We start from the raw sequence: 22,152 nt of genomic DNA, 5'->3' as shown, positions 1-22,152 counted from the left end.
GAAGTTTTGCTACAGCAAGTTTTCAACTAATTTTATTTTCTATGGTGGTTGTGCATCTATGAACAATCTGAAAATCTGCAGTTTCCTTTAATGGCCGCGGGCGCCGCCACCATTCATATCATATACACCCGAATTTTGACCAATCAAAACGGCCGTTTTTTATGCATGGGCCATGGGCTCATAGCAGTCAAACGCGGAAAGTTCAGTTGTGTACGTTCGGGCTGCGCTATGAACAAAAGCATTTGTGGGCAGATTTCGCAGCTAACATGTGACGCTATTCGAAAAGACGTCCGTGTGCCTGTAGGACATGTTGTAATATCTGAAAAATGGGCTGGCAGCGAGTTGCATACCGCTTTAAAAAGTGAGGACTTTCCGCCTGTTTTAGACCGAGCGTCACTCGCGGCAGCAGATTCTTAATCGTCATTACCTCGCTGCATTTTTGTTGCACTTTTTTTCTTGTGTGCATTGGCATCGTTACAACATACGCCGCGTGCTGTTTCGCCTAGCTATCCTCGAGAGTATCCGTTCGATTGCAGGGCATTCGTGTGCACGCAATTCTGGATACTTGTATTAAGTCATAATTTTGCATTAGTGACTTTTAACGTCCTTTCGTTTTGATTTTAAAAATTACTCTAAGTCACGCTTACTACGCTGACCGTTCAGTCGAGCCTCAGTCAATTTTGCTGATGTGCTTAGGGGATGTTGTGCCTTATGAAGCTTGCATATTCTTGTTATTCCTTTTACTTTTAGTAAAAGGAATCTAGTATCATTCGCTGCATTGTAGGAGGTTGTAATCATCATTCCAGTAAGAATGAAATGGCTACAGATAATTCTTTCAAGTGCCGAGCCGATTTTTTATTTGTCGCAAATGCGAAATTCAAGCTGCATGTAATCATGCTATGTAAGCAGTCAGCATGTGGGTGGTGTTAGTGCTATTAGCTGTGCATCACTAAACTTCCATTTCTTACTGAGCATCAGATGGTGTTTATGTATAACTTTCTTTTGCTATGCTACCTAATTGTTGCATTACATCATGGGGATGCATATATGTCCTCTGCAGGTGCTAATTATTAACCACTATGAGAGGAGTGTTAAAATTCTGTTAGAAGGTTGCCAAAGTTGTGCTAAAAAAAGTCTCAGCTTTTCCAGCAAATAATTAAGCACTTTCTATTGGATTCTTCAGATGTGTGTGTCATGGCCCAGCACTGCTTTCAAAATAAATCAACACAATTTCTGCACTTTAAGCACTCATGCTTACAAAACAAGCTAACAAAAATGCACACTCAGTGGACACATACAAGAACTGCCACAAAAAATGACAATTTCCATTATAAATATGATTTTCTGCATTAATTTTGCACATCTGACTTGGATATGTTTCTACATATAACTTTATCAGGTTTCTAAATGTTTTATTGTGTATGTGGATATTGCACCTCATATTATGATTTGAAATCATTCAAGTCCTGTATAAAAGTGTGAACACAGTGCTTGGGATACTGAACTTATACCAAATTTTCAGCTGATTGTAAGTTTTTCGGGCAGAAAGCAGATTTGTACCATATGGTATGGGCCTGCCAGGCCACTAGCGCTTTAGGCACTATACATAAGCCAACGTGGGAAGGATGGGAGGCAGCCCTGTATAGCTCTGACCTCGAGGACCAGCGAGACCTTGTGGAAAGAGCGAGGGCGGCAGCTTCAGTCAATGGAATCCTGGACTAAGTATCTGACCAAATTTCTCATAAATCCCCTCCCCTTTTCCTTTCAATAAAATGTTTTCATCATCATTACCATACCACCTTCAGCCATTGCAATGCCAGTGCTGCTTTAGAATTCTTTACCTTCTCCCTTTTTAAAAGCTCTTCTGTTTCAAACAATGTCTGGCCCACTGACTTCAGAGAAACAGCATTCCCTTTCATTTTACTTGTGTCTGCAGTCCACTAGTATTAATCTCGTTAAATCTTCATAAAGCAACAACTGTCTGCTCCCTGCTCTTTGAATGTATCACGGAGAGCTGAGAAATTCTTTTTGTAAAATTGTGGAATAACTTCCCACATGAAATGCAGACTTCAAGCATGTCCTAATCTTCAAACACTTAATTTCTTCCTGCTCTTACATTGCCCGTTTCAACATTTAACCCTATAATTTTACATTGTATGCAACTGAATCAGTATATCCATATCTTTCTTTTCTTTTTTTTTTTTTTCAACATATTCTTTGCTACTTAGGAGTAATTCCAATATTGCTGTCAGCAGCATTTTTGTTTAGTTAACTGAGGTTGTCATGGATGTATCATTGTTTTTCTTTTTGTTATTTGTCTCGAAAGGCTATGCTGCAGTATTCCATGGTCTCTTTGTCACTCCAAACACTTTGTAACCTGTGCAAAACTTAAAAATAAACAAAGAAACTTGGCCATATTGTATGTCCGAAAACTTTTTCTAGATTTCTAGGTTATACAAGGCATGCTGCCCAGATGATTGGGCATTCATCTAGCCTGTAGAGGATAGTGACAAGAGATGGTTGCAGCATATAATGCATTACTTTGCTATACTGTTCTCTGCTCTGCATTGTCTAGAGCTTGTTGTTAAAGGTTGAAATTCAAAGTAGTTTGCACTGTGGAGGTCATACCATTCTTTCTGTCACAGGTCTTCTGCAAACAGTTGTTTCTGACCACCTGGGATTAATTGACTTCTACCCATCAAGTGACAGTGCTGTTCTCTACATCTCAGAAGCTGAACTTCTCAATGAAAATGCTGTGAAGCGAAAGATTGTGAAACTGCGAAAGGTATGCAGCTCATCCTTGGTGTCAAGCATATTGGTTGTAGTGGCTGTGATGTTTGGCAACTGAGCCCAAAATCGTGGGATTATCTCAACCGCAGTGGCCTCATTTCAGTGAAGGCTAAGTATGAAAGCACCTGTGTGACGTGCAGCTTAGTGTACCATCAGCAACCAATGAACTGTAAACAAAAGCGTATCAGGTTCAACAAAAAAAATGAGATCTTAGGTGGGGAAAGCTCTGTGCTACTGCAAGTCAGTTTCATTTTGAAGGTGCATAGGCTGTCCTTTAGAAGAGTTAAATTCGCTTGTATTTCCTTTCTAGGAGCCAATATAATTGTGTTTTTGTTTTAGCATTTTGGTACTGTTCACATTTCAGTTTTTACTGATAGTGCATTAAAGAAACTGAGCTGGATATGAAATTGGTTCAGGGTCTTTCACTAAGTTAACTCTTGTGGCCCACACATAGTTTCTGGACACTAAACTTCACATACCACACCATGGTTCTGCAAACTAGTGCCCACTACAGTAGTGGAACTGCAATAGAATGGCAGACTGGGGAAGTTGGTAAGGGTCCACTGTTGCAAATGGCTTGCAAAGGTGAGGATAGTTCTCTGCTTTCGTGCTTCTATCCTATCTTTTGTGTGTTGTAATAATAGAATCAAATGGTAATGGCACAACGGCTAAGTTTCTCATCCCAGTTAGTGCTAGCATTTCAAAATTTTAGCTGACCAACCAGCATGAATTTACACACACACAATTTGCATACACTGTGTGTCCCAGATGAGTGAAACAAACTGAGTGTTTTTATTTATTTTTTTATACAATACTGCGGTCCAAGCAGGAGAGGGTACACACATTTGTTAACAAACATTATTCCTTGGGAACAAAAATATTAATAAAATAGATTACATTAACACAAGTACTCAGTTCCAGAGAAAGTATGTACATTGTCAGGAAGAACAGCCCGCAATCGTAGCTACAAACACGAGGAAGCACTCAGTAATACTGATCATAATCATTGTTTTTAACCATAAAGACACATGTATAGGAGGTCATAACGGTGAATTAAAGAGAGGTGAATCTTGAAAAATTACTTAATTAGTGAATACTAATTAGCCAGGTTATTGCATGTTAAAGAACCCCAGGTGGTCGAAATTTCCGGAGTCCTCCACTGCAGCATCTCTCATAGCCTGAGTCGTTTTGGGATGTTAAACCTTACAAACCAAACCAAACCAAACCAGGTTTTTAAATATTGCTTTCAGGTACTATTTCAAATCCATCACTTTGGAAATTCTGAATCATGTTGAATGTTACCAGGATGAAATATTAACAATAAGGTACCATTTGCATAGATATTTTTACCAGCTTAAAAAGAATACCTGCAAAATTTGGAAACTACCAAATGACAGCTATGCTACTTTAGTGCCTCGAAATGTGCTGTCTGTGAACAAAGTATGTTTATCTCCCAAACGCTTTCCCCAACATGGTTTTGTGTTTGCAGTGACCACAAGACATATGCGAGCAACTGCTAGCCTGTTGGTGTTAACATCACTTCTCCGCAGTTTTTCAAAAAAACTTGCACCTTCCTAATTGGTACATTTTCATTTCATGTTTGCCCTGCCGCGGTGGCTCATTGGTTAGGATGCTTGATTGTTGCCGTGGGCATGGGCTTGATCCCAGTCACAGCGGCCGAATTTTGGTGGAGGCAGAATGCAAGGTACCTGTTTACTGTGCAATGTCGGTGTTCATTAAGGAACCGCAGGTGGCCAAAATTAGTCTCCTTCCACTAGAGTGTCCATCATAGCCGATGCTGATTTATTTATTTATTTCAATTTTAGCAGTAAACAAAATACAAAGCCTATTGCAGGGACAGAAGCTAAAGGCAGTTGGTGCCTGACGAAGACCTCTCACCCTACGTAGTTGGGAGCGATGCTGTTACAAACATTAAAAAAAAAACTTTCTTTTTGGAATGTTAAACCCCATATACCATACCATAGCTTACTTTTCATCGGAGCTAATAATTAAAAAGCTGAATAGTGTATACGAATTACCTAATTTTGGAGCACACACAAAAAAAAATTCCAAGGGTTCAAAACTGCTGAACCAAATATTGAGTGAAAGCATGAGCTGCGGGTAACCAGATGTTCTTCTTCTCTTTTTCTTCTTCCTCAGCCCACATATAAAGCCCTGCTTTAACCAATTTGTATGAACGTGCCTTTGTGGCCTATAGGGGTAACGTGAATGCTAAGGTCCTAGCAGGCTGATTCTGACATAACCGTCCCATGTGAAATGAGAGACCCAAATCGGCAGCTCCTGCCAGCCCACATATAAAGCCCCGCTTTAACCAAGCCATATGAATGTGCCTTAGTGGCCTATAGGAGTAACATGAATGCCAGGGTCCTAGCAGGCTGATTCTGACATAACCGCCCCATGTGAAACGAGAGACCCAAGTCGGCAGCTCCTGCCAGCCCACATATAAAGCCCCACTTTAACCAAGCCGTATGAACGTGCCTGACGTCACGCATCACGTGAGCACCAGCTGCACCTCTAGCGCGCCACGCCGACCACTTTTGTGTCACGTGGGGTGTGACGTCACGCGCTGCGCTGTGGCTGTGACCACGCTACGCCGACCGCTTGAGTTGGTAGCTCAGCTCACCCTAGTGTCACATGGGTACGGCCGCGCCATGCTCAAGGCTCGAAACCTAGAGTAGTATTGCTTTCGCAATAAAACTACTGCAAATCAGACCACATGAACCTCAACAATACTAGTTTAAAACTGGGCTGGTGCACTCAATGTTATTTTGAGAACTTGGTTACATTTAGCTCGGACATCTGGTATGCACGAGTGTGAAACATGCTGCATGCCGCAAGCATTCATTGGCAGCGCCTTCTTGTAGCATTTGGCTAGCACATAAATTATTTATTCTGTGTCTTTATATCAGAGGAATGCCTGCTACAAATTTTTCAGTGTGTACACCTACTGTATGTTGGAGGCCTGCCAGCTAATGCTTTAGCTTTCTTCAGTGGGTTTTGGATAGGGTTATTAAATTGCATCTTGCGCTTTACCATCTTTGTACTTGGCGCCTATGTATATTTCACTGTTAGTGTCAGTCTCAAGAAAAGTAATGCGCTCTTGTGGGACATTCTAAAGCTATGATGTTAGTTGAAAATGGGCTTCTTTACTCAGCTACTGTGTTAGAAACAGTGGCCCTAAGCATTACAGTGGTGATCCGTATATGTAAATCAGGCTTGTGAATATATAATGCGATATAGTAAAATTTCTCAGGACCTTTGTGTCTGTCTCAATGCAAAAAAATAATGGGAGACACCTAAGCTTTGCCTTTAAGGGTATGATGCAATCGATAATGTACGCAACCACCCTACATATAAAGCCCTGCTTTAACCAAGCCGTGTGAATGTGCCTGCATAGCCTTGGTGTGGTGTGCATGACTCTGCATCCAAGAGCCCTAGAAGGTTGATTCCTATTCCACCTTCCCACCTCTAATGAACAACCAGAGTTGGCAGCTTCTCTCAACTTTTTGATATCATGTGCTCTCGTTATGCCGCACAAACCACTAAAGCATCAGTGCCCGGCCATGCCAGCTGCCAGCTACTACTTGCCAACGCCATGCCTGTGATTTTTCGTTCACAACGCTGACGCCGGATTTTCTGAGTAAAGGGACCATTAACACTACCGTATTAAAAAGAGCATGTTTTGTAAATTTTCATAGATCATGAGGACAAAATGTCACTATTGCAAGGTCTGAAGCTGCTTTCTGGATCATTTTTGTTAGCATGTGGATATGCAAGAGGCGTTGTACATTGGACCTTGTTTTTGTCTGTTCTCCTCCATGGGATGACATTTAAAGAATGAATGTGCAGCATAAGGAACAAATGAAACTTGAATGGTAAAAAGAGAAGTATTTTTTATTCCATGGTCAGTGACCTACTTCCAAGGAGCAACTTCTCAGGTGCAATAACTGTTTTTCAAAAATGATCATGAATTCTGTTTATGAGGCAAGCCAGCAGCCATTGAAACCAAGGAAAACAGGGGAATTTTTTTCTTTTTTTTTTAAATGTGCGGTGTTGATTATTGGAAAATTACCAGAGTAATTATTTTATGGCTGAAATATAACTGGTTAGAAAACGGGAGCTAGAAAAAACAACTACATGCCACAAGCACGATTCAAGCCCACTACCACTGTGTTTCATTTGGTGCCTTGCTGCGGTGGCTCAGCGGGTAGACTCTTGGCTACGGAGCCAAAGTTCCCAGAACGAAACCTAGTCACAGCTGCCACATTTTGGTAGCGGCAAAATGAAAAAGATGCCCGTTTGATGTCGCTGCTCGTTCAAAATCACCAATTACTCTAAATTAATCCAAAGTCCTCCACTGCAGTGTCCCTCACAGCCCGAGTTGCTTCAGGACGGTAAACCCCTCATACCACATGCCATGTAGGCTGTTTTATCAACTGAGCTATGGCACCGGCTGTCCGGCTTTTTACTTTCAGGGCTTCTATTTATGTTGCATGTAACCGAACCTTCAGTGTGTTCACTAGTGAATTTTTATGCATAGCCACACTTACTAGTTCATATTTAAATCTCAAGTCTGTATCTGCCATCAGGCTGTAAAAACTACACTGTTAAATCTAGTGCCTGCATTGAAAATCAGAAGAGAAAATTGTTACACATTAGCAGGCTGTCTTGAAGCGTTTAACTTGGTGACCATGTGGGCTATATGCTGCGAATCAACCATGTTAAAACCATTAAATAGATGGGATCACAAGGAAAATTACGCCGGACAGCACTGGACTAGCAACTGAGGTTTATTTTATGCATTGTTTTATATGCTGGGCTGGCCGTTTGTCAAATAAACCTCGTTTGTTAGCCCAGCGTTGTGCCGTGTATTCTTGGTCCTGTCTGCTTACCAGTTCCATATATGCTTGTCTTGAAACCCATGGCTTATTCTCTGCTAGAAGTAACTTGCTCTGTGCAACCATTTGCAGAAAAGAATACATGCATAGTTTTTGTTACGAAATGGTTGCTGTGTTGCTACACTTGTAATGGTTGAGAAAAATAGATTTCCAGTATGCAGTTGTGAAAGAATGCTAAAGGCAGTGTGGGTGTGTGTAAACGAAATAATGAATGATTCTCCTTTTATATTGCAGAACAATGCAAAAAGGCCGTATGTCATAGCTGAACAAGCTGCAGCCCTTCAGGAACAATACAACAACCTGCAGCAGTTTGCTGTAATGGAATTGGGAATTCCTCTTCTTGCTGTTCATAACCAGACAGAGGCAGCACAGCTTCTTGCTCAAATGGTATAAAAGCACAGTTCAGCTTTTTCTGGCTCTTTGTACATTTCGTAACTGCTCTCATCCTGAGGAACATAAAAAAATTGGCATCAAAGACTAGTAGAACAAAAATGGCCCATTGTATTATAAGTTGTGTTTGCTTACATTCATTTCAAATTTTGGTTAAAAACTGCCAGATATGCATCAGCCATGAGTTGCTTTGGGAAGTACAAAATCGTGCATGCTGCAATCTGCCTGGTAATGCTTAAGGGCATTGAGCCAACAGTTTTGTCTTTAAAGGTAGCTTTCTCCCCTCCAACATTGTCGTATTCCTTTGTCATAAGCTCTGTCAAGCATAGTTGCCTGGTTGCGGCAGCTGAATCACATAATACACATAATACCGGCATTAAAAGTGTATAAGGATTAATAAAGTATAACAGAATGCTCATTATTATCTGACAGCACTTTTTAATTTAGTCTGCATATTTAGTCAGCAATATAATTTTGTTCCAGGCATTTTTTTTTTTCTAAATAGTTCTGAATTAGTATTCTCGGCATTTTAACACAAAGAAATTAATTCATATTTTTATCTCTTTGTCACCTTTAGGAAGCTGTGGAAAGTGGAGAGAAGGAGAACCCTTTTTTAGTGCAGCGGCGAGTGGCTCCCATGGGTTCTGCAGTAACTGCATGTCTTCTGCGAGTTCCAGGCTTGGGTGAAGTCAAAGCAAGAGCCTTGCTGCAGAAGTACCGCAGTATGTTAATATGTGGCAATATTTTTTTTTTTTTTGTATCCAAAAAGAGCACAGCTTCAGCCCTTCCAGTGTGCTACCTTCCTCATTTAAGTTCTTTTTTTCTTTTCAGGCATTAGAGCAATCTCTCTAAGCAGCATAGATGACCTTACTAAAGTTGTAGGCCCAGCATCTGCAGCAAGTATTCACAGATTCTTCAATGGTGTCAAGTAATGCAAGGGGCTGTTCTTAGTTATTGGAGCTTCAGCAATTTGCTGCTTTGTGTACCTCATGCGTGCATGGTTTATAAGTCTGCTACGAGATGGTGTAAAATGTTACATGAGCAGGGTATTTGAGTCCACATACTGTAAACTTATTTTGAAAAATCACTAGTATATTTCGCTAATTGTGGTAAAGTTACATTATTGTAATATTTTTGTGAGTGCTAAATTTCGAGCAACAGAGGTGATAGGCTCTTTGGTGTTCCTTTTGCCCAAATTATTTATGTGACCCATTTGGTGTGGGGTCAGTGTGATTTATGGAAATGAAAAAAATGAGGCCTTTGCGAAAATGAAGTCGTTCGAAGTGCACACGTAAACAATATTTGGGGCCCCGATTGCTTCACGTCATGGCTATTTTGTGGCCATTCCGTCCTTTGTGCATCTTTTAAAATGTCTATACATGAATGATAGATATATCTTCCTTTTTTTTTTACCTAAGTAGACAGTAGGTTTCTTCGCACTGTGAATGTGCTCTTTGTTAAGATGACAAAAGCTATGTTTATAGAGGCAAAAAGCTGTGTTCTCAGACGGAGGATATCGCATTGAGGTACAAACCGTGCAGCCAGCGATCACCGAAATAGACCTCCCAGAACCTGAATTGCATGAAATGGCAGTGCTGGCGCACTTCGTGCGTGCTATGGCAGGCTCAGCGATGATCGGAAGTTTGCCATTTGCGAAATAAAACTTCATCATATAGTTTCGGTTTCTCTTTCCTTAACTTTACGCCATCTCGCGGCTGTGATAGGGCACGCACATCAGCCAGTCATGCTGCTTCGGACTCCGCTTGGCACTCCATTGATTTCACTTTTTTTATGTCACATTGTTCTTATCATGGAAGTTATATAGAACTTCTGGAGTTGCCGTCTTCCATAGGTGCCAATGTGAGGGGGTAAAGCTGGCTGAGCCGGCAGTGGCCATGTTGCAAGGGGCAATAAAATGCGATGCCAGCCGGCGCAGGGTTTGCAGGTAATTGCATACGTGTATATGTGAGAAAATCTTAATGAAGCCATCTTGATGGCTAAATCTGTAATTCAGAGTTCCAATTTTGCGTTTCTTGCACCTTACATTCGTGATAAGGCTGGATGTAATTGGTAGTGGGCTGCCCTACTCTGCCGATTTTGTCGGTGCTTTTTGCACTAGAAATAGATTTCCTATGGTATCAAATAGAACTCGCGTAGTGCACATCACAGCTGTAAACGAAACTTAAAAATTAGTGCACGTCGGTTGATGAGCACTGTTTCGGGATAGGTACGTGTGTTAAAACCTGCATTGCACTGTATGTATGCTTCACTGAGAGCATGCAAGATTTCGCTGCAAATATGCGACGTTCATTGCCTGCATTGACAGTGGTGCTACAGTTAAGCCTGGCATGAATAAAATCTGCATATTACATTAACAGTGCCTGAAAAGCACAAAAAGAGAGGCAATAAACTACCAAGCCACAGAGGCGAGATGCTAAACCAATATGGTGCTCTTGTCCAGTTCGCACAGTTCTGCACCACATGTGGGATCAAACTGTGATTTTCATTAGCCTGTTCACTTATATTTGTAACTTTTTTATTTTTTATTATGAGATTAGCTATACTGCATGAATGTTTCAGTTGGCGTCTAGCTGTAAAACGGTGCAGGATTAAAGGAAATATTTCTGGTGGGTTTCTCTCAGGCTGACTGAGAGTTTCTGGCTTGATTTATTTTAGTAATCAGGTAATAACATACTTTTCAAATAAAATTTTTTCCCCAGTAATGCGATTTGATGGCTAAGAATGTGCAAAATGTCATTGTGTCGTATCCATTCATTACTCAAATTTGCCTAGAAATTTTTATAACTAAATAAACTTGACCCGTGGTCAATCGTAAAGATTTGAAATGGGCGAGCGTCTGACACTCGCCTATCTCAATATTTTTTCTTTAATTTCATGCCCCTCCGGTACACTCGGAATAACACTTAAGCAGAAATAATTCTGTTATATTTTGGTCCTTATGCACCTTAACTTGTTAATTTAACTAGAAATGTAATAATTATTCAATAATGTATTAACCCACAGAGCTAGTATGACCTTTTTCACATTCTTTTGGGCAGTACCATAAGCCGGAAAAATGACAGAATTTTAACCTTTTTTGAAGGAGCAAAAATTCGACGCTGCTACAAAAAGAATGTAGTGTAGGAAAGGAAAGAATACTATTCACTTTGTGCAAGGGTGGAAGTGCTGCTACATTTGCTACATTCTGCTAGAAACTGCTTTCCCTGCTCCAAACCACAATATTGCTCCAAAAATTGCTTTAAACAGGCTGGGTGGGTGTTTTACTGTCAAATTTAGCTGAACATGGAAACGATGTCAATGCACCGATGGCAGAGTTATGAGGCATTTTGCACCGGGCTTAATACAAAGAAAATTTTTAAATGCTAGGAAAGAGCTGAATATAATAAATAATTGCTTGCAAATAAATTTAATATGAGCTACAAGCAATTGGATCAGATTAATTGCAGAAAAATGTACTGCACGTGCAACATAGAACCTCTTCCTAGTCTTCTGAATCCCCGGTGGAGAGAAAAGTGAGAGCAGCAAGCAAAGCACATAGCGCGAACTTCCGCAAGCCATTAGGAAACTAGTCTGGGTGCAAAAACTGCACAAGTTGTTCTAATGCTTTTCCGTTGAAAACAAGCAGGTACTTTAGCATTGAGCCTTTTTATCAAGCGTGTCAGGCCTACGCCAGACAAAAGCTTGCTTGAAGCATTATGGTGTGGTGTGCCAAAGGTGCCAATGACCAGAAACCTTCTCAAGGGTTTTGGAAGCCATATAGCGTCTACAGCCAAGGTGTTGAAACTGAAGCCCTAGCACCGTTCCAGCAAAAACATGTGCTACTGACGGGAGGCAGTGAAGTAAAGGAGCTGAAGGATGAAAAGGCTACCCTTTAGGGACGTCTAACCTCCTGAAGGCAGTACTGACCAATGCTCAGGAATTTACAGGCGTAGGATAAGCAAAGATATTGTGCACATTGACGCGAACTCCAGACTAGTGGCACTGCTTGCACGCATTGAGTGGTAGACTCCATGTTTAATCTATCAAGTTCAAATAGTCAAATGATTTAGGTCTAACTAGGTGTTCAATTATGAAATGCACAGGCAAGCCTTCATTTTGTTCCAAATTGTTGCTTCTGCCTATGTTATTTGAATTATCTTTAATGTTTTTGCTGTTTGTCTTGTCAGAGATGCATGTGTAGTTGGAAAGCTATTGAAAGCTGCTCAAAAAGGAATCAACTTGGGGGTTTGTAAGTCAGGAATACAAAACTGCAATAACCCAAGGCATCTGACCCTAGAAACATGCTCCAAAGCATAATTAGCATGCTTGATAACTCATTTTATTAAAAAGCTGCTCCAAAGTGGCATTATTAGTGCTCCCCGAGTTGCTCCAAAATGATACAGCCTGCTCACACCCCTGTTTGTGTCTACATTATTTCTAATGGTGCACCAAGTGCCTGATAATACTGAGTGTTTTTTTTCATAGTGATTCAATTATCACCAAGCTGCAAGCTTTAAAAATGGCTCAAGTGATCCAAATAACTTTTTTTTTTTTTGGTAGAACTCCTTTGGTAAGGTTTTACTCCGTGTGATACAGAAGAGCTTAAAAACTTTCAGACAAGTTAAAAGTGGCATAGGGCCACATATGGGATGTTTGATATGGTAGGATTCTTTGGTGGAACGTCATTTTTGCCCCTTGCAATTGCAGAGAGATTTTGGCTTGACTTTAAAACACACCGCTTCCACTCCAGAAGTTCTATGCAACCTCCTTGGTTCTTACGCCAACGTGTCCTCACGAGCATCCACATGATGCTTCCAGTATACTGAAACTGCGGGATGGTCACATAGTCTCACTGCACTGCAGGCGTCACCGCTATTCTTCACCACATTGACTGTGCGGTGAAGTACCCTTAAAATGAAATGGGGCTGTTTTGTGAAGAGACATCACTGTGTCACACTGCGAGAAGGGTTGCAGAGGCCTTTACGTTTTGGAGAACTTCTTCAGTGTCCTCCATGGTGTACGTAAAGCAAAGCACTTGGCAAAACCGGGTAAAACCGTCGTTCTCACTTGGGTTTCATCTCAAATGCAGACAACCAGGTGTCCATCAAATAAAATAAGCCTTATGCAAATGCTTTGTGGCATTCTTTCCAGGCCCATTCAATAATTTGAACTTTTGGTTAATTCGAGCATTTTCTCTGGTCCCTTGAATTCTGAAATAATCAGTTTACTGTAAACTACTTATTTGTGAGCAGAGTATTTCAAAAATTTGGTTAAAGTAGTAATTTCATGGTATTTTGTGCGTACAAATTTTTGCAAAGCAGAGTTGATATGCCCCTTAGCATTGTTTGCCTAAATTAATTGCAGGACAAATTTTCCTAAGGTTGAAAAACACAAAAATTGGTCTTCGCAAACATGAAGTCGTATGCAGTTCATATGCCTGCTGATGATTATAAAATGATTACAGACTGTTTCAAAGCCCGTGTAATTATTGCTTTTATGGTGCAAGATTTTACTGCAAAATTGAAGGCCATCAAAACTTAAGACAAGTCCTTTCTAAATATTCTGAAGCGGCGTTGTAATTAGAAATATATAGACTGTTAAGAATACGGTTTTGAAAGCTCGAGTTTCTTCTTCCGCAATGCAAATTTATTAAAATAGTGCCGTTGCATGCGTTATTGTCATTGGAATGATGTTAAATTCATTCACTTAATAAAATACACGATCTGCATCAGTATTTGTTGCATTAGAATTGCGAGTGACGCTTTTTTATAAGTGTGCTAGGCAGGAATGTCAACTTGGTGAGCTTTTATGAGGCACATTTTGCAGCTTGACATATTGAACCACAGTGCTGATTCTGAAAGTAAAAAGCTAGGCTCATTTTCAATGCTGATCTTAATTTCACAATGCAAGCTTCTGCCCTAAGGTCAAAACACTTTAAAGTTAATCACTGAATTATCTCATCTCGTACATAATGCACCAACAAAAATGTTTTGGTACTATAATGTCTTTTCAGTGATAACATTTTGCTTGACTAACCAGTCGTATGAGCTCGATTAGTGTTTAATAGCCTAGCTAATTATAATCAAAGTGATGGTAATGTTGACATTTTTGCACCGCCTCTAATGAATTTAAGTTCTCTTTGTAGTTTAAATTAGTGTATAGTATTGTGTTGTGTACTATAATTAAGGCATTTGCTGCTCATGGTTACGGCAAATAAATAATGTTAGCCTTGCTGTGCAGTGCACCTGCACAGACCACATCGGCATCTCTTTTACGATTCTTAAAATAAAATCTGTGAAAATATTGTAAAGAAGATGACCATAAGACGCAAGCACCAGCTGGACAAGCCCAGACCTGCAAGTGGTTCTCTTGGCTAGCCCTAGTAAACGAGCTCGCCTACAATAAAGCTCGTTATATTATAAAAGAATCGCCTAGTATGAATGAACTAGGGCAACAGTTTCACTTTGCTCCGATACGAATTTTGATTTACTCATAAGGTAAAGATTAAATGGAAAGCTGGCACTATGATTCTTTAAACAAGTATAGCTTATAGAATTGAAAATTACTTGAGAAGCTGAATACAGATTTTCACAGAATTGCTGCCCTGACACTATGAAGAACTCTGGTGAAACTTATTACAAAATAAAAAAGTGGCACAGTTTTGAAAAAGTTTGATAGACGGATGAGATGCATAAACGTGTTGAGGTTGTGGCAAATACAGTAGAACCTAGTTGATACGGTCCCAGGTCATATGATTTCCCATTTCGTACGCTCAAAATCGTGGGCAGTGAAGTATCTCCCTTAGAGTTACACTATTTTTCTCCCGGGTAATATGTTCCCGGATAACACAATTTTCCTGTTACTATGTTCACAATGCGTTTTAAGATCGACCGGACATGTGCTAACAAGTACTCGTGACATGAAAAAATAATCAGTGATGCTCATCTACAACGGGTTGCTTTCCTGCAGTGTCTAGGTTCAAAGGGGTGAAGCATCAAAGAAAGATAATGTGCCAACATACGAGGCACCCGTTTCCATGGAAACACGACATCACAAGGAGAAATGCGGCGGCTTCTTTGCAGTGCCTTAGAGGCATAGGGGTGAACCATTTGATAACTACAACTATTCACTAGCGTACGAGCGCTGCGGGTCTGGGGGAAGCGGCATGAAGAAAAATGCGCCAACTGTAAGCCACCGTCATGGCTTTTCCACGTGTCACTTGTAAATGGGTGAAGCAACCGAACCAAGGGAGCGATCCAGATTCGTTATTGCCTTCTACAAACTGGATTCGTTACTAAATCTTCTGTGCTTAGAACAACACAAATACGGACAGAATTCTATGAGAGGTAAAAAAAGAGCTGTGCATACTGAATGTCTATAAATGCTAATCTACACTTTTACACGGTGAAAGTCTCAATTCTAAATGCCTTTGTACCTCATTCAGCAGTTAAATTTTTCATAATTAGGCAGTTCGGAAGAAGAACGGAGGTCTGGACTAGTTGGCAATTACTTATGTTTAAGCAACAGCGCTAGAAGACGAAGACGAGCAAGATGGGACAACGCCGTTGTGTTGTCCCATCTTGCTCTTGTCTTCGTCCTCTAGCGCTGTTGCTTAAACATAAAAGGCAGTTCGGATTGTACATTTTCCCACAAAATACAGCCCCCCCTTCCCCCCCATTTTCAAAGCAGTTTTACTATACATAGTTGCAAAAAGATAAGGTCCAATATTCGCGTTCAGCGAAACACCTGAAGAACATAATGAGCGCCTTGCGCCTCTTGTAATGGCTCTCTTCGATCACTTTTCGCATGCGTAGGCAGGACGGCAACACAGCTCTGGGCATCTGCTGACCATGCTATTGCTGTGAAAACTTCGACGAGGTGAATGCGGCTAGGGTCATTAGGCCTCGTGCTTTTCTCACACCATAGCGCTGCTATGCTGCGATGCCAACCTAGTTGCTGAAGGCGTGGTGGCAGTCAAATGTACCTTAATTTTAATGAACTTATATTTATAGTTTACTGGTAGCAGCAGTGGACATCTTGGGCAGCGGCTAGTTCCGCTGCTTCAATGCCAATTAGGTTACGCCTAGCGTGCAGTGCACTGCCAGCATGCTGGCGGGTGACATGCTGCTGCAAACACGTCACTAGTGTGTGTGCCATGCATTCTTGCATCTAGACTGCAGATAGTGTCAGTCATTTTTTTATGTATCGAGTTGATATGTTGAACCTATTCCGCAATTCTTTTTATCTGTCTAGATATGTCACATAAATTTCTAATGGTGCACTTCGTATTTTCGCCGTACAGTATAATGCCTGCATCTAATCGTGCTTTACACTTGCAACACTCATGGCTGCTAGTAATGCAAGAACTACAGCACACATTTGTTTCAGACGAAGCCACCAGAATATTTTCTTCCATGCACCCATGCACATCAAAGCACACGCACTTATCCCAGGCAAAAAAATACCGCTGGATAATCTGGAAAGTTGAACTGCATACCCCACATTTCCAGATGAAAGCCACGCTTTTCCAGTTGGAAAAAGGCAATTCCTGCTGGAAAATGTACACCTTGCGTAAGCTCCAGCTAGGATCTCAATCCCTTCCAGCTGGAAATTCAACTGGAAAAGTGCTTTCCCAGCTGCAATTGGTACTCCTGAAGAAAGTCTTACCGAGTGTCCATTTTCATCTGGGTGTTGTTGCCCACATACAACTGTTGGCATACTTTTTCACGGCACCTCTTTTGTTTTTTGTACACAAACATCAAAACTTTACACAAAATACCACAACTTACTTTTCATCAGTTCACAATACAATGCATATCTTGGGTGTCAGCCAGGTATGTTGCAAACCTCTGAAAGATGATTGCCAGGATCAAGATATCTTGGACCAAGAACCACTGAGCAAAATGCATGCATTCATTCTGAATATGGACACTTTATGGAAATGGATTATGACGACGGAGCGAAAGCGACGAGGACAAGGAAGGAACACCAAAATAACAGGACAGGATTTGGCGCCTGTCCTGTTATTTTGGTGTTCCTTCCTTGTCCTCGTCCCTTTCGCGCCGTCTTCATAATCCACTTCAACCATGAACCAACTAGCCCAAAGCAAAGTACTTGTTGAGCGTATGGAAATCATTGCTCACTTTTAGCCTAGTGTCATGTAGTGCACACTGCGCACTCAGTGTCATGCATCATATGTTGCTGACTGCACTTCAAGCATTGCAGTTGACGTTTTACCAGTAAACGCAGTGGTAAATACCATTTTATTCTGTACAGGCCTAGCGCGATTGATCGCCAAGATCCTCTATAAGGTCTTCGTCAATTTCTGGCCACTTTTCGCTGATGACATCAAACACATCATCTTTTACATCACCCTGGATGACGATTTCATCATCTCCAGTCACAGAAGAACCGCAGGAGAATTTGTGAGAAAAGAATTTTGATGCATCCTTCAGGTCAATGTCAAAGGTGCTCAAGCCAGTCACCACTGTCACAAACTTCTTCTTGCCTCTGTAAAAATAAGATGTGTGTTAACACGATCACGAAAGACGAGCGCTAAAGCGCTAACCGCATGAGGCAAAAACTCGTGGTGACACGCTGCGCAATGGGATGAGGGCCGCCAAAGCATTGCTGCTCATAGAATCACTCAGGTTCTGGATTTTTAGAAAATTTCGCCTGTAGCCTGGAAGCAGCTTGCGAGGCAGAAGGCTTTGGTGTATGCAACTCCCGTTCTGGCTTTTCTTGTGAGTGAAGTTTGTTCTCCTAATCCAGTTAACTACAGACGCTCACTTCGTCTGATCCATACATATATATGAGTGCATCGAGACATTTCAGTAAAAGTTTGGTATGTTAATAAAGGATAAGAAAGGCTAGTGCAGCTAGATATTGTTAATTTTCAAAAGGAGCGGGAGAAAGTTTTTTTGCAATGCAAGTCTGCATGCATGCAGACTTCGTTTCACTTCATTTTTTGACTATCTTATATTCATCTGCAGTTTTAAAAAAGGTCTAAAAAAACTTTTTTTTTCCCACTTCCACTTGTTTTCGGCCAATTAAGAAATGGAAGTTTCATTTTCTTTTACGTATTTTCGGAAACTTGCATCATGCTACTTCCACCTCATGTTGCTTTTTCTGTTACTCGTGGGCTAGGCTTATTGATTTATCGATATATGAACTTATTGCAGTTTGTTCCACTCGACGCATTGCTTTTATGTGCCGGCTTTTTTCTCAGCATGTTTAAATTTTTTGTTCCCCTCGTGGGCATTTTTTCTGCCCGTATATTGGGCGCGAGGACATACCATGGCGCCACCTCTCGGAAGCGCCGCAAGACGAATTAAGTGGGATAATGCACGTTGAACTGCCGCTGTAGGATGCTTTCCTAGGCAGTTCAGTTGCACTCTGGTATTACGTTCATTTATTTAATTAATATACACCTCGATCTGGGCCTGTATAAGCTTAATTGGAGGTATTAGACCCACTTGTTCGGCAAGCATGCACTTCACCGAATCAGAGTTATCAAAGCTGGCAAACTTTACTGCTACAGTGACTCGCACCGGCTGCAGCATTTCTACTGTTATGAAAAAAAACAAAAAACACTGAAGCTACCGCGCAACCAGACAGATGTAAGCAGTCAGTGCACAGGTAATGGGATTCCTTTGCAAGAGCAGAGGACTGTCAGGAGCCTGACAGATGCTGAGCGCCTCCGCATGGCGCTAGCGGAAGCGGTATCGTTTGCCTGTTCCCTTGAACGTAGTAGAGTAAGCAAGTTTGACTGTGGGGATGACATGGATGAATTTTTTAGCAAGTGTGAAAACGCGAGTTTCACATGGCGAATTCTTGCGCACTGACTACCGTCATTGGCACTCTTGGTTAGAGCGGATGTTCGTTCTCCCCGCGCACAGTAGTTGTTTTTTTTACGCATATCTCGATCAGCACATCACAACATGGATGCAATACTCTATCTTTCGTTTATTCATAGACTCTGTCATTTGAAATTACTACAGTACTGGAGACGCTGCCTGAGACAACTCACCATGCATATCACTGCCTGAGGTGGCAGAATCTTCTAGTCACTTCAGTGAAACTTCCCTGTCAACGTGTTCATTTAGAACAATTTGAGAAATTCTGGCCTTCGCACGATTGCTCTTTTCTTTGGGAGGATACTGTTCGATGAAGAAGCCAACATCTTTTCCATCCTTCTAGCAATAATATTGTTAGCTTCACGAGTGATGAGCGCAAATTAAAACGCACGCGCAGTTTCTTCTGCCGCTCACTGAACCTTTAGCGCCAACTCTAAGGATGAAATCTTGCGCGCTGAAATGTCTGCTGCGCACATCACGAGAATGATCACTCGCTGATTTGCCCATTCAAATTTTGATTAAAGAAGGTTCTGTGAGCTTATGTTTCGGTTAGCAATAGGAGCTTGCGCCAGGTTCCCTCGCTTACGTTCGGGTACAGAGCAGTAACGGACCGTAGCAACAGCTTAAATAAACTTCAGCAGCCTCAGTAACAATGCAAGATCAAAAAGTGCAAGGCTGGCACTATATATCAACCCAAACTACAGAAATAAACACGACTATTAGCTTTTAAAACGCAGAAATTCAATTGAGCGTCTGCTTCAGCAGCAGTAAGAGGAGTCACGTCATCCCCCTTGCTCCCCTAGGTCGACACTAGCGCCGTTCACTCTAGTGGTGGCGTTCGTGCCCAATATGATGTGGTTCACAGATACAAAAATAGGGTTGCAGTTCAGCGCTTGTTTGTCCTGCTTGGTCCTCGTCCTGCTACGGGCTGCAAAATGCAGACAACACTAAACAGCATAAGTGCGATAAAAGCACCCATAAAAATTCCGGTAACGCATCTCATTTTCACAACGCAGTGTTGCGCTAACTACACTGTGACGCAGACTTGCATGAAGTAACATTCTCGATCCCGCTCCTCTCGATAATTAACAGTATCTGGCCACACTCGCCTTCCTTGTCCTTTATTACCCTACCCAGCTTTCAATAAACTATCTTTATGCATTGATGACATGAAGGAGCATTTGCATGCAGGCGCTTCGATCAAACCTGACTAGGAAAACAAACTTCGCTCGCAAAAAAAACCAGAAGGGAAGTAGCGTACCCCCAAACCCTTCTGCAATTGGCTGCCTAATGAGCTGTTTCCGGGCAACAGGCGAAATATTCTAAAAACCCAGAACCTGAGCGACAGTGACGAACGTCAATGCTTTGGCAACCCTCAGCCCACCGCGCGACGTTGTGTCACCGTGAACTGAGCGATTGGACAACAGTGTAACGCATACTAGGTTCCTGTGACACTAGTAGGAGACATGAAATATAATTGGTGGAAACTTTAGAAGGCGCATGATAAGCACATTGATTGAGGCTTGTTACGCACTGTCATCGGTACTCTTACGGAGGAAGGCGTAGCTCGTTCACAGAACGATCTCTATATGTTTCCGTGATTGAAACGTTGGTTGGTTTGGTTTATGGGGCTTAATGTCCCAAAGCGACTCGGGCTATGAGAGACGCCGTAGTGGAGGGCTTTGGAAATTTGACTACCTGGGTTTCTTTAAAGTGCACTGACATCGCACAGCACGCGGGCGCCTCGCGTCTCGCCTCAATCGAAAACCGGCCGCTGCGGCCGAGATTCGACTGAAACGTAGAGGCTGGCTATTAGCGCTGCTGGCCGTGCAGTCACGTGCGGGGCGAGAAAATGAATGGTAGGATAAATTAGAGCATTAGCAAAGAGACGTCCAAGTGTACTGCGATTTTTCCAGTTTTGCGACTGCTGGTCGCAAACCGGTAACCAATCAGCGACTCGGCTGAAGCGAACGCAAGTTAGCCTTACTCAGTGTGGTTGGTGAACAGTCAATAAAGATAAGGTGTGGAAAGCGACCCGCAGATCGCATTAGCAGGTGTGAACACTGGTCGCTCTGCGCTGTTCTTTCGTCGCATGCCCTTCGTGACTCATATCTGAGAATGGTCTAGCACGACGCAACCATACGAAATGCGTTTACTCACCGCGACGCTCGAGACAGGCAAATTCGCTTGTCCTTTTCCACCCTCTTTTTGGCTTTGACCATGCCTTTACCGCCGCGCTTCTGACGTTTCTTTTCTTCATCGCCGGCCGCTCCCGTCTGCGGTGCGTCACTGAGGTTCATTCGCCTTTCGAATTCCTCGGGGAGGTTTTTCTGAAGCCATTCCTTGCACTTTTGCGAGTCTGGGTAGTATTCGCAGTACTCGAGCGGCATCGAGCACTCGCCGCAGTATATCACTTCGATGGGGTACGACACGCCGGGCAACGGTCCCGTCGGCAGACCATCCGTGCCTCCTTCGGACATCTCCCTGCAAATGATCGGACGGCACACCCTTTAACGAAAAATACTGATTCTGCTAATTCGCCTCGTGGTGCGGTGAAATCTGCGCTGTTTTGTACCCAACACTGCCCGGCACCACACACAATCCTGCTTTGCAGTGTACTGAAACCAAAGTATATCGCGAACATAGGTTACGTCCCGAAACGGCCAGTATACTAACTCTTGGTAGCGATCGCTGCGCAGTTGAGTTTGGAGAGGTTGAGGTGGTTGAGGCGTTGAGGTCAACCGTTGATTGAAATCAACCGTTGACTTTCACCACGTCGCAGCACTGGCAGCAGTCACAGTCGGCACAGTCTAGCCAGCCTCCCAGCTCCAAGCCTGCTCAGGCACCTTCAAACGCGCGTTTCGAAACTTGTCCAGCAATCACTACTGATTTAGTGGCTGTGACAGATTTTTCTAGGAGCAACAGATCTCCACACCCCCTGTAAATAATAGCCCAAGCGGCTTTCAAATGCTCTGAATTGCTTGCATGCACTTCGTTCGATCTCCTGTAGGTGACGCCACAATCCATAAATAAATTTGATGGGATGAAAAGCGGTTATAAAATAACGAAAGTTGTCATTTCGCTTGCTCCGGCTCGCTCACGCAACTGGCATGGCTAGAGCAAATTTTCGCATCTAAAAACGATCTTGGGGAGCTTTGATAGGCTTTGATGTCTGCAGTAACACTTGTATAAAGCCA

The 22,152-nt window shown here is 42.1% G+C and overlaps 2 protein-coding genes across 2 annotated transcripts; one reads left to right on the top strand and one right to left on the bottom strand.

The window, feature by feature from the left end:
- The first annotated feature begins 145 nt into the window (after positions 1-145).
- LOC146202203 (Fanconi anemia core complex-associated protein 24-like) lies at positions 146-9,774 on the top strand. Its single transcript, XM_084588020.1, has 5 exons — positions 146-361; positions 2,646-2,785; positions 7,944-8,096; positions 8,677-8,821; positions 8,931-9,774. The coding sequence occupies exons 1-5, from the start codon at positions 166-168 to the stop codon at positions 9,029-9,031; spliced, it is 735 nt and encodes a 244-aa protein (XP_084444146.1). The 5' UTR covers positions 146-165; the 3' UTR covers positions 9,032-9,774.
- A 7,556-nt stretch (positions 9,775-17,330) lies between these two features.
- On the bottom strand, positions 17,331-21,927 carry DENR (density-regulated protein). The gene is made up of 3 exons (XM_084588019.1): positions 21,632-21,927; positions 21,116-21,439; positions 17,331-17,609 (listed from the first exon to the last, which is right to left on the bottom strand). Exons 2-3 carry the CDS (start codon positions 21,433-21,435, stop codon positions 17,378-17,380), a joined length of 552 nt encoding a protein of 183 aa, XP_084444145.1. The 5' UTR covers positions 21,436-21,439; positions 21,632-21,927; the 3' UTR covers positions 17,331-17,377.
- Positions 21,928-22,152: the final 225 nt, after the last annotated feature.

Source organism: Amblyomma maculatum, chromosome 1, assembly GCF_055883805.1.
Source record: "Amblyomma maculatum isolate TAMU_Amacu chromosome 1, ASM5588380v1, whole genome shotgun sequence".
Taxonomy (NCBI): Eukaryota; Metazoa; Arthropoda; class Arachnida; order Ixodida; family Ixodidae; genus Amblyomma; species Amblyomma maculatum.
The sequence above is the reverse complement of the archived record's forward strand: the minus strand, read 5'-3'. Positions and strand labels throughout refer to the sequence as shown.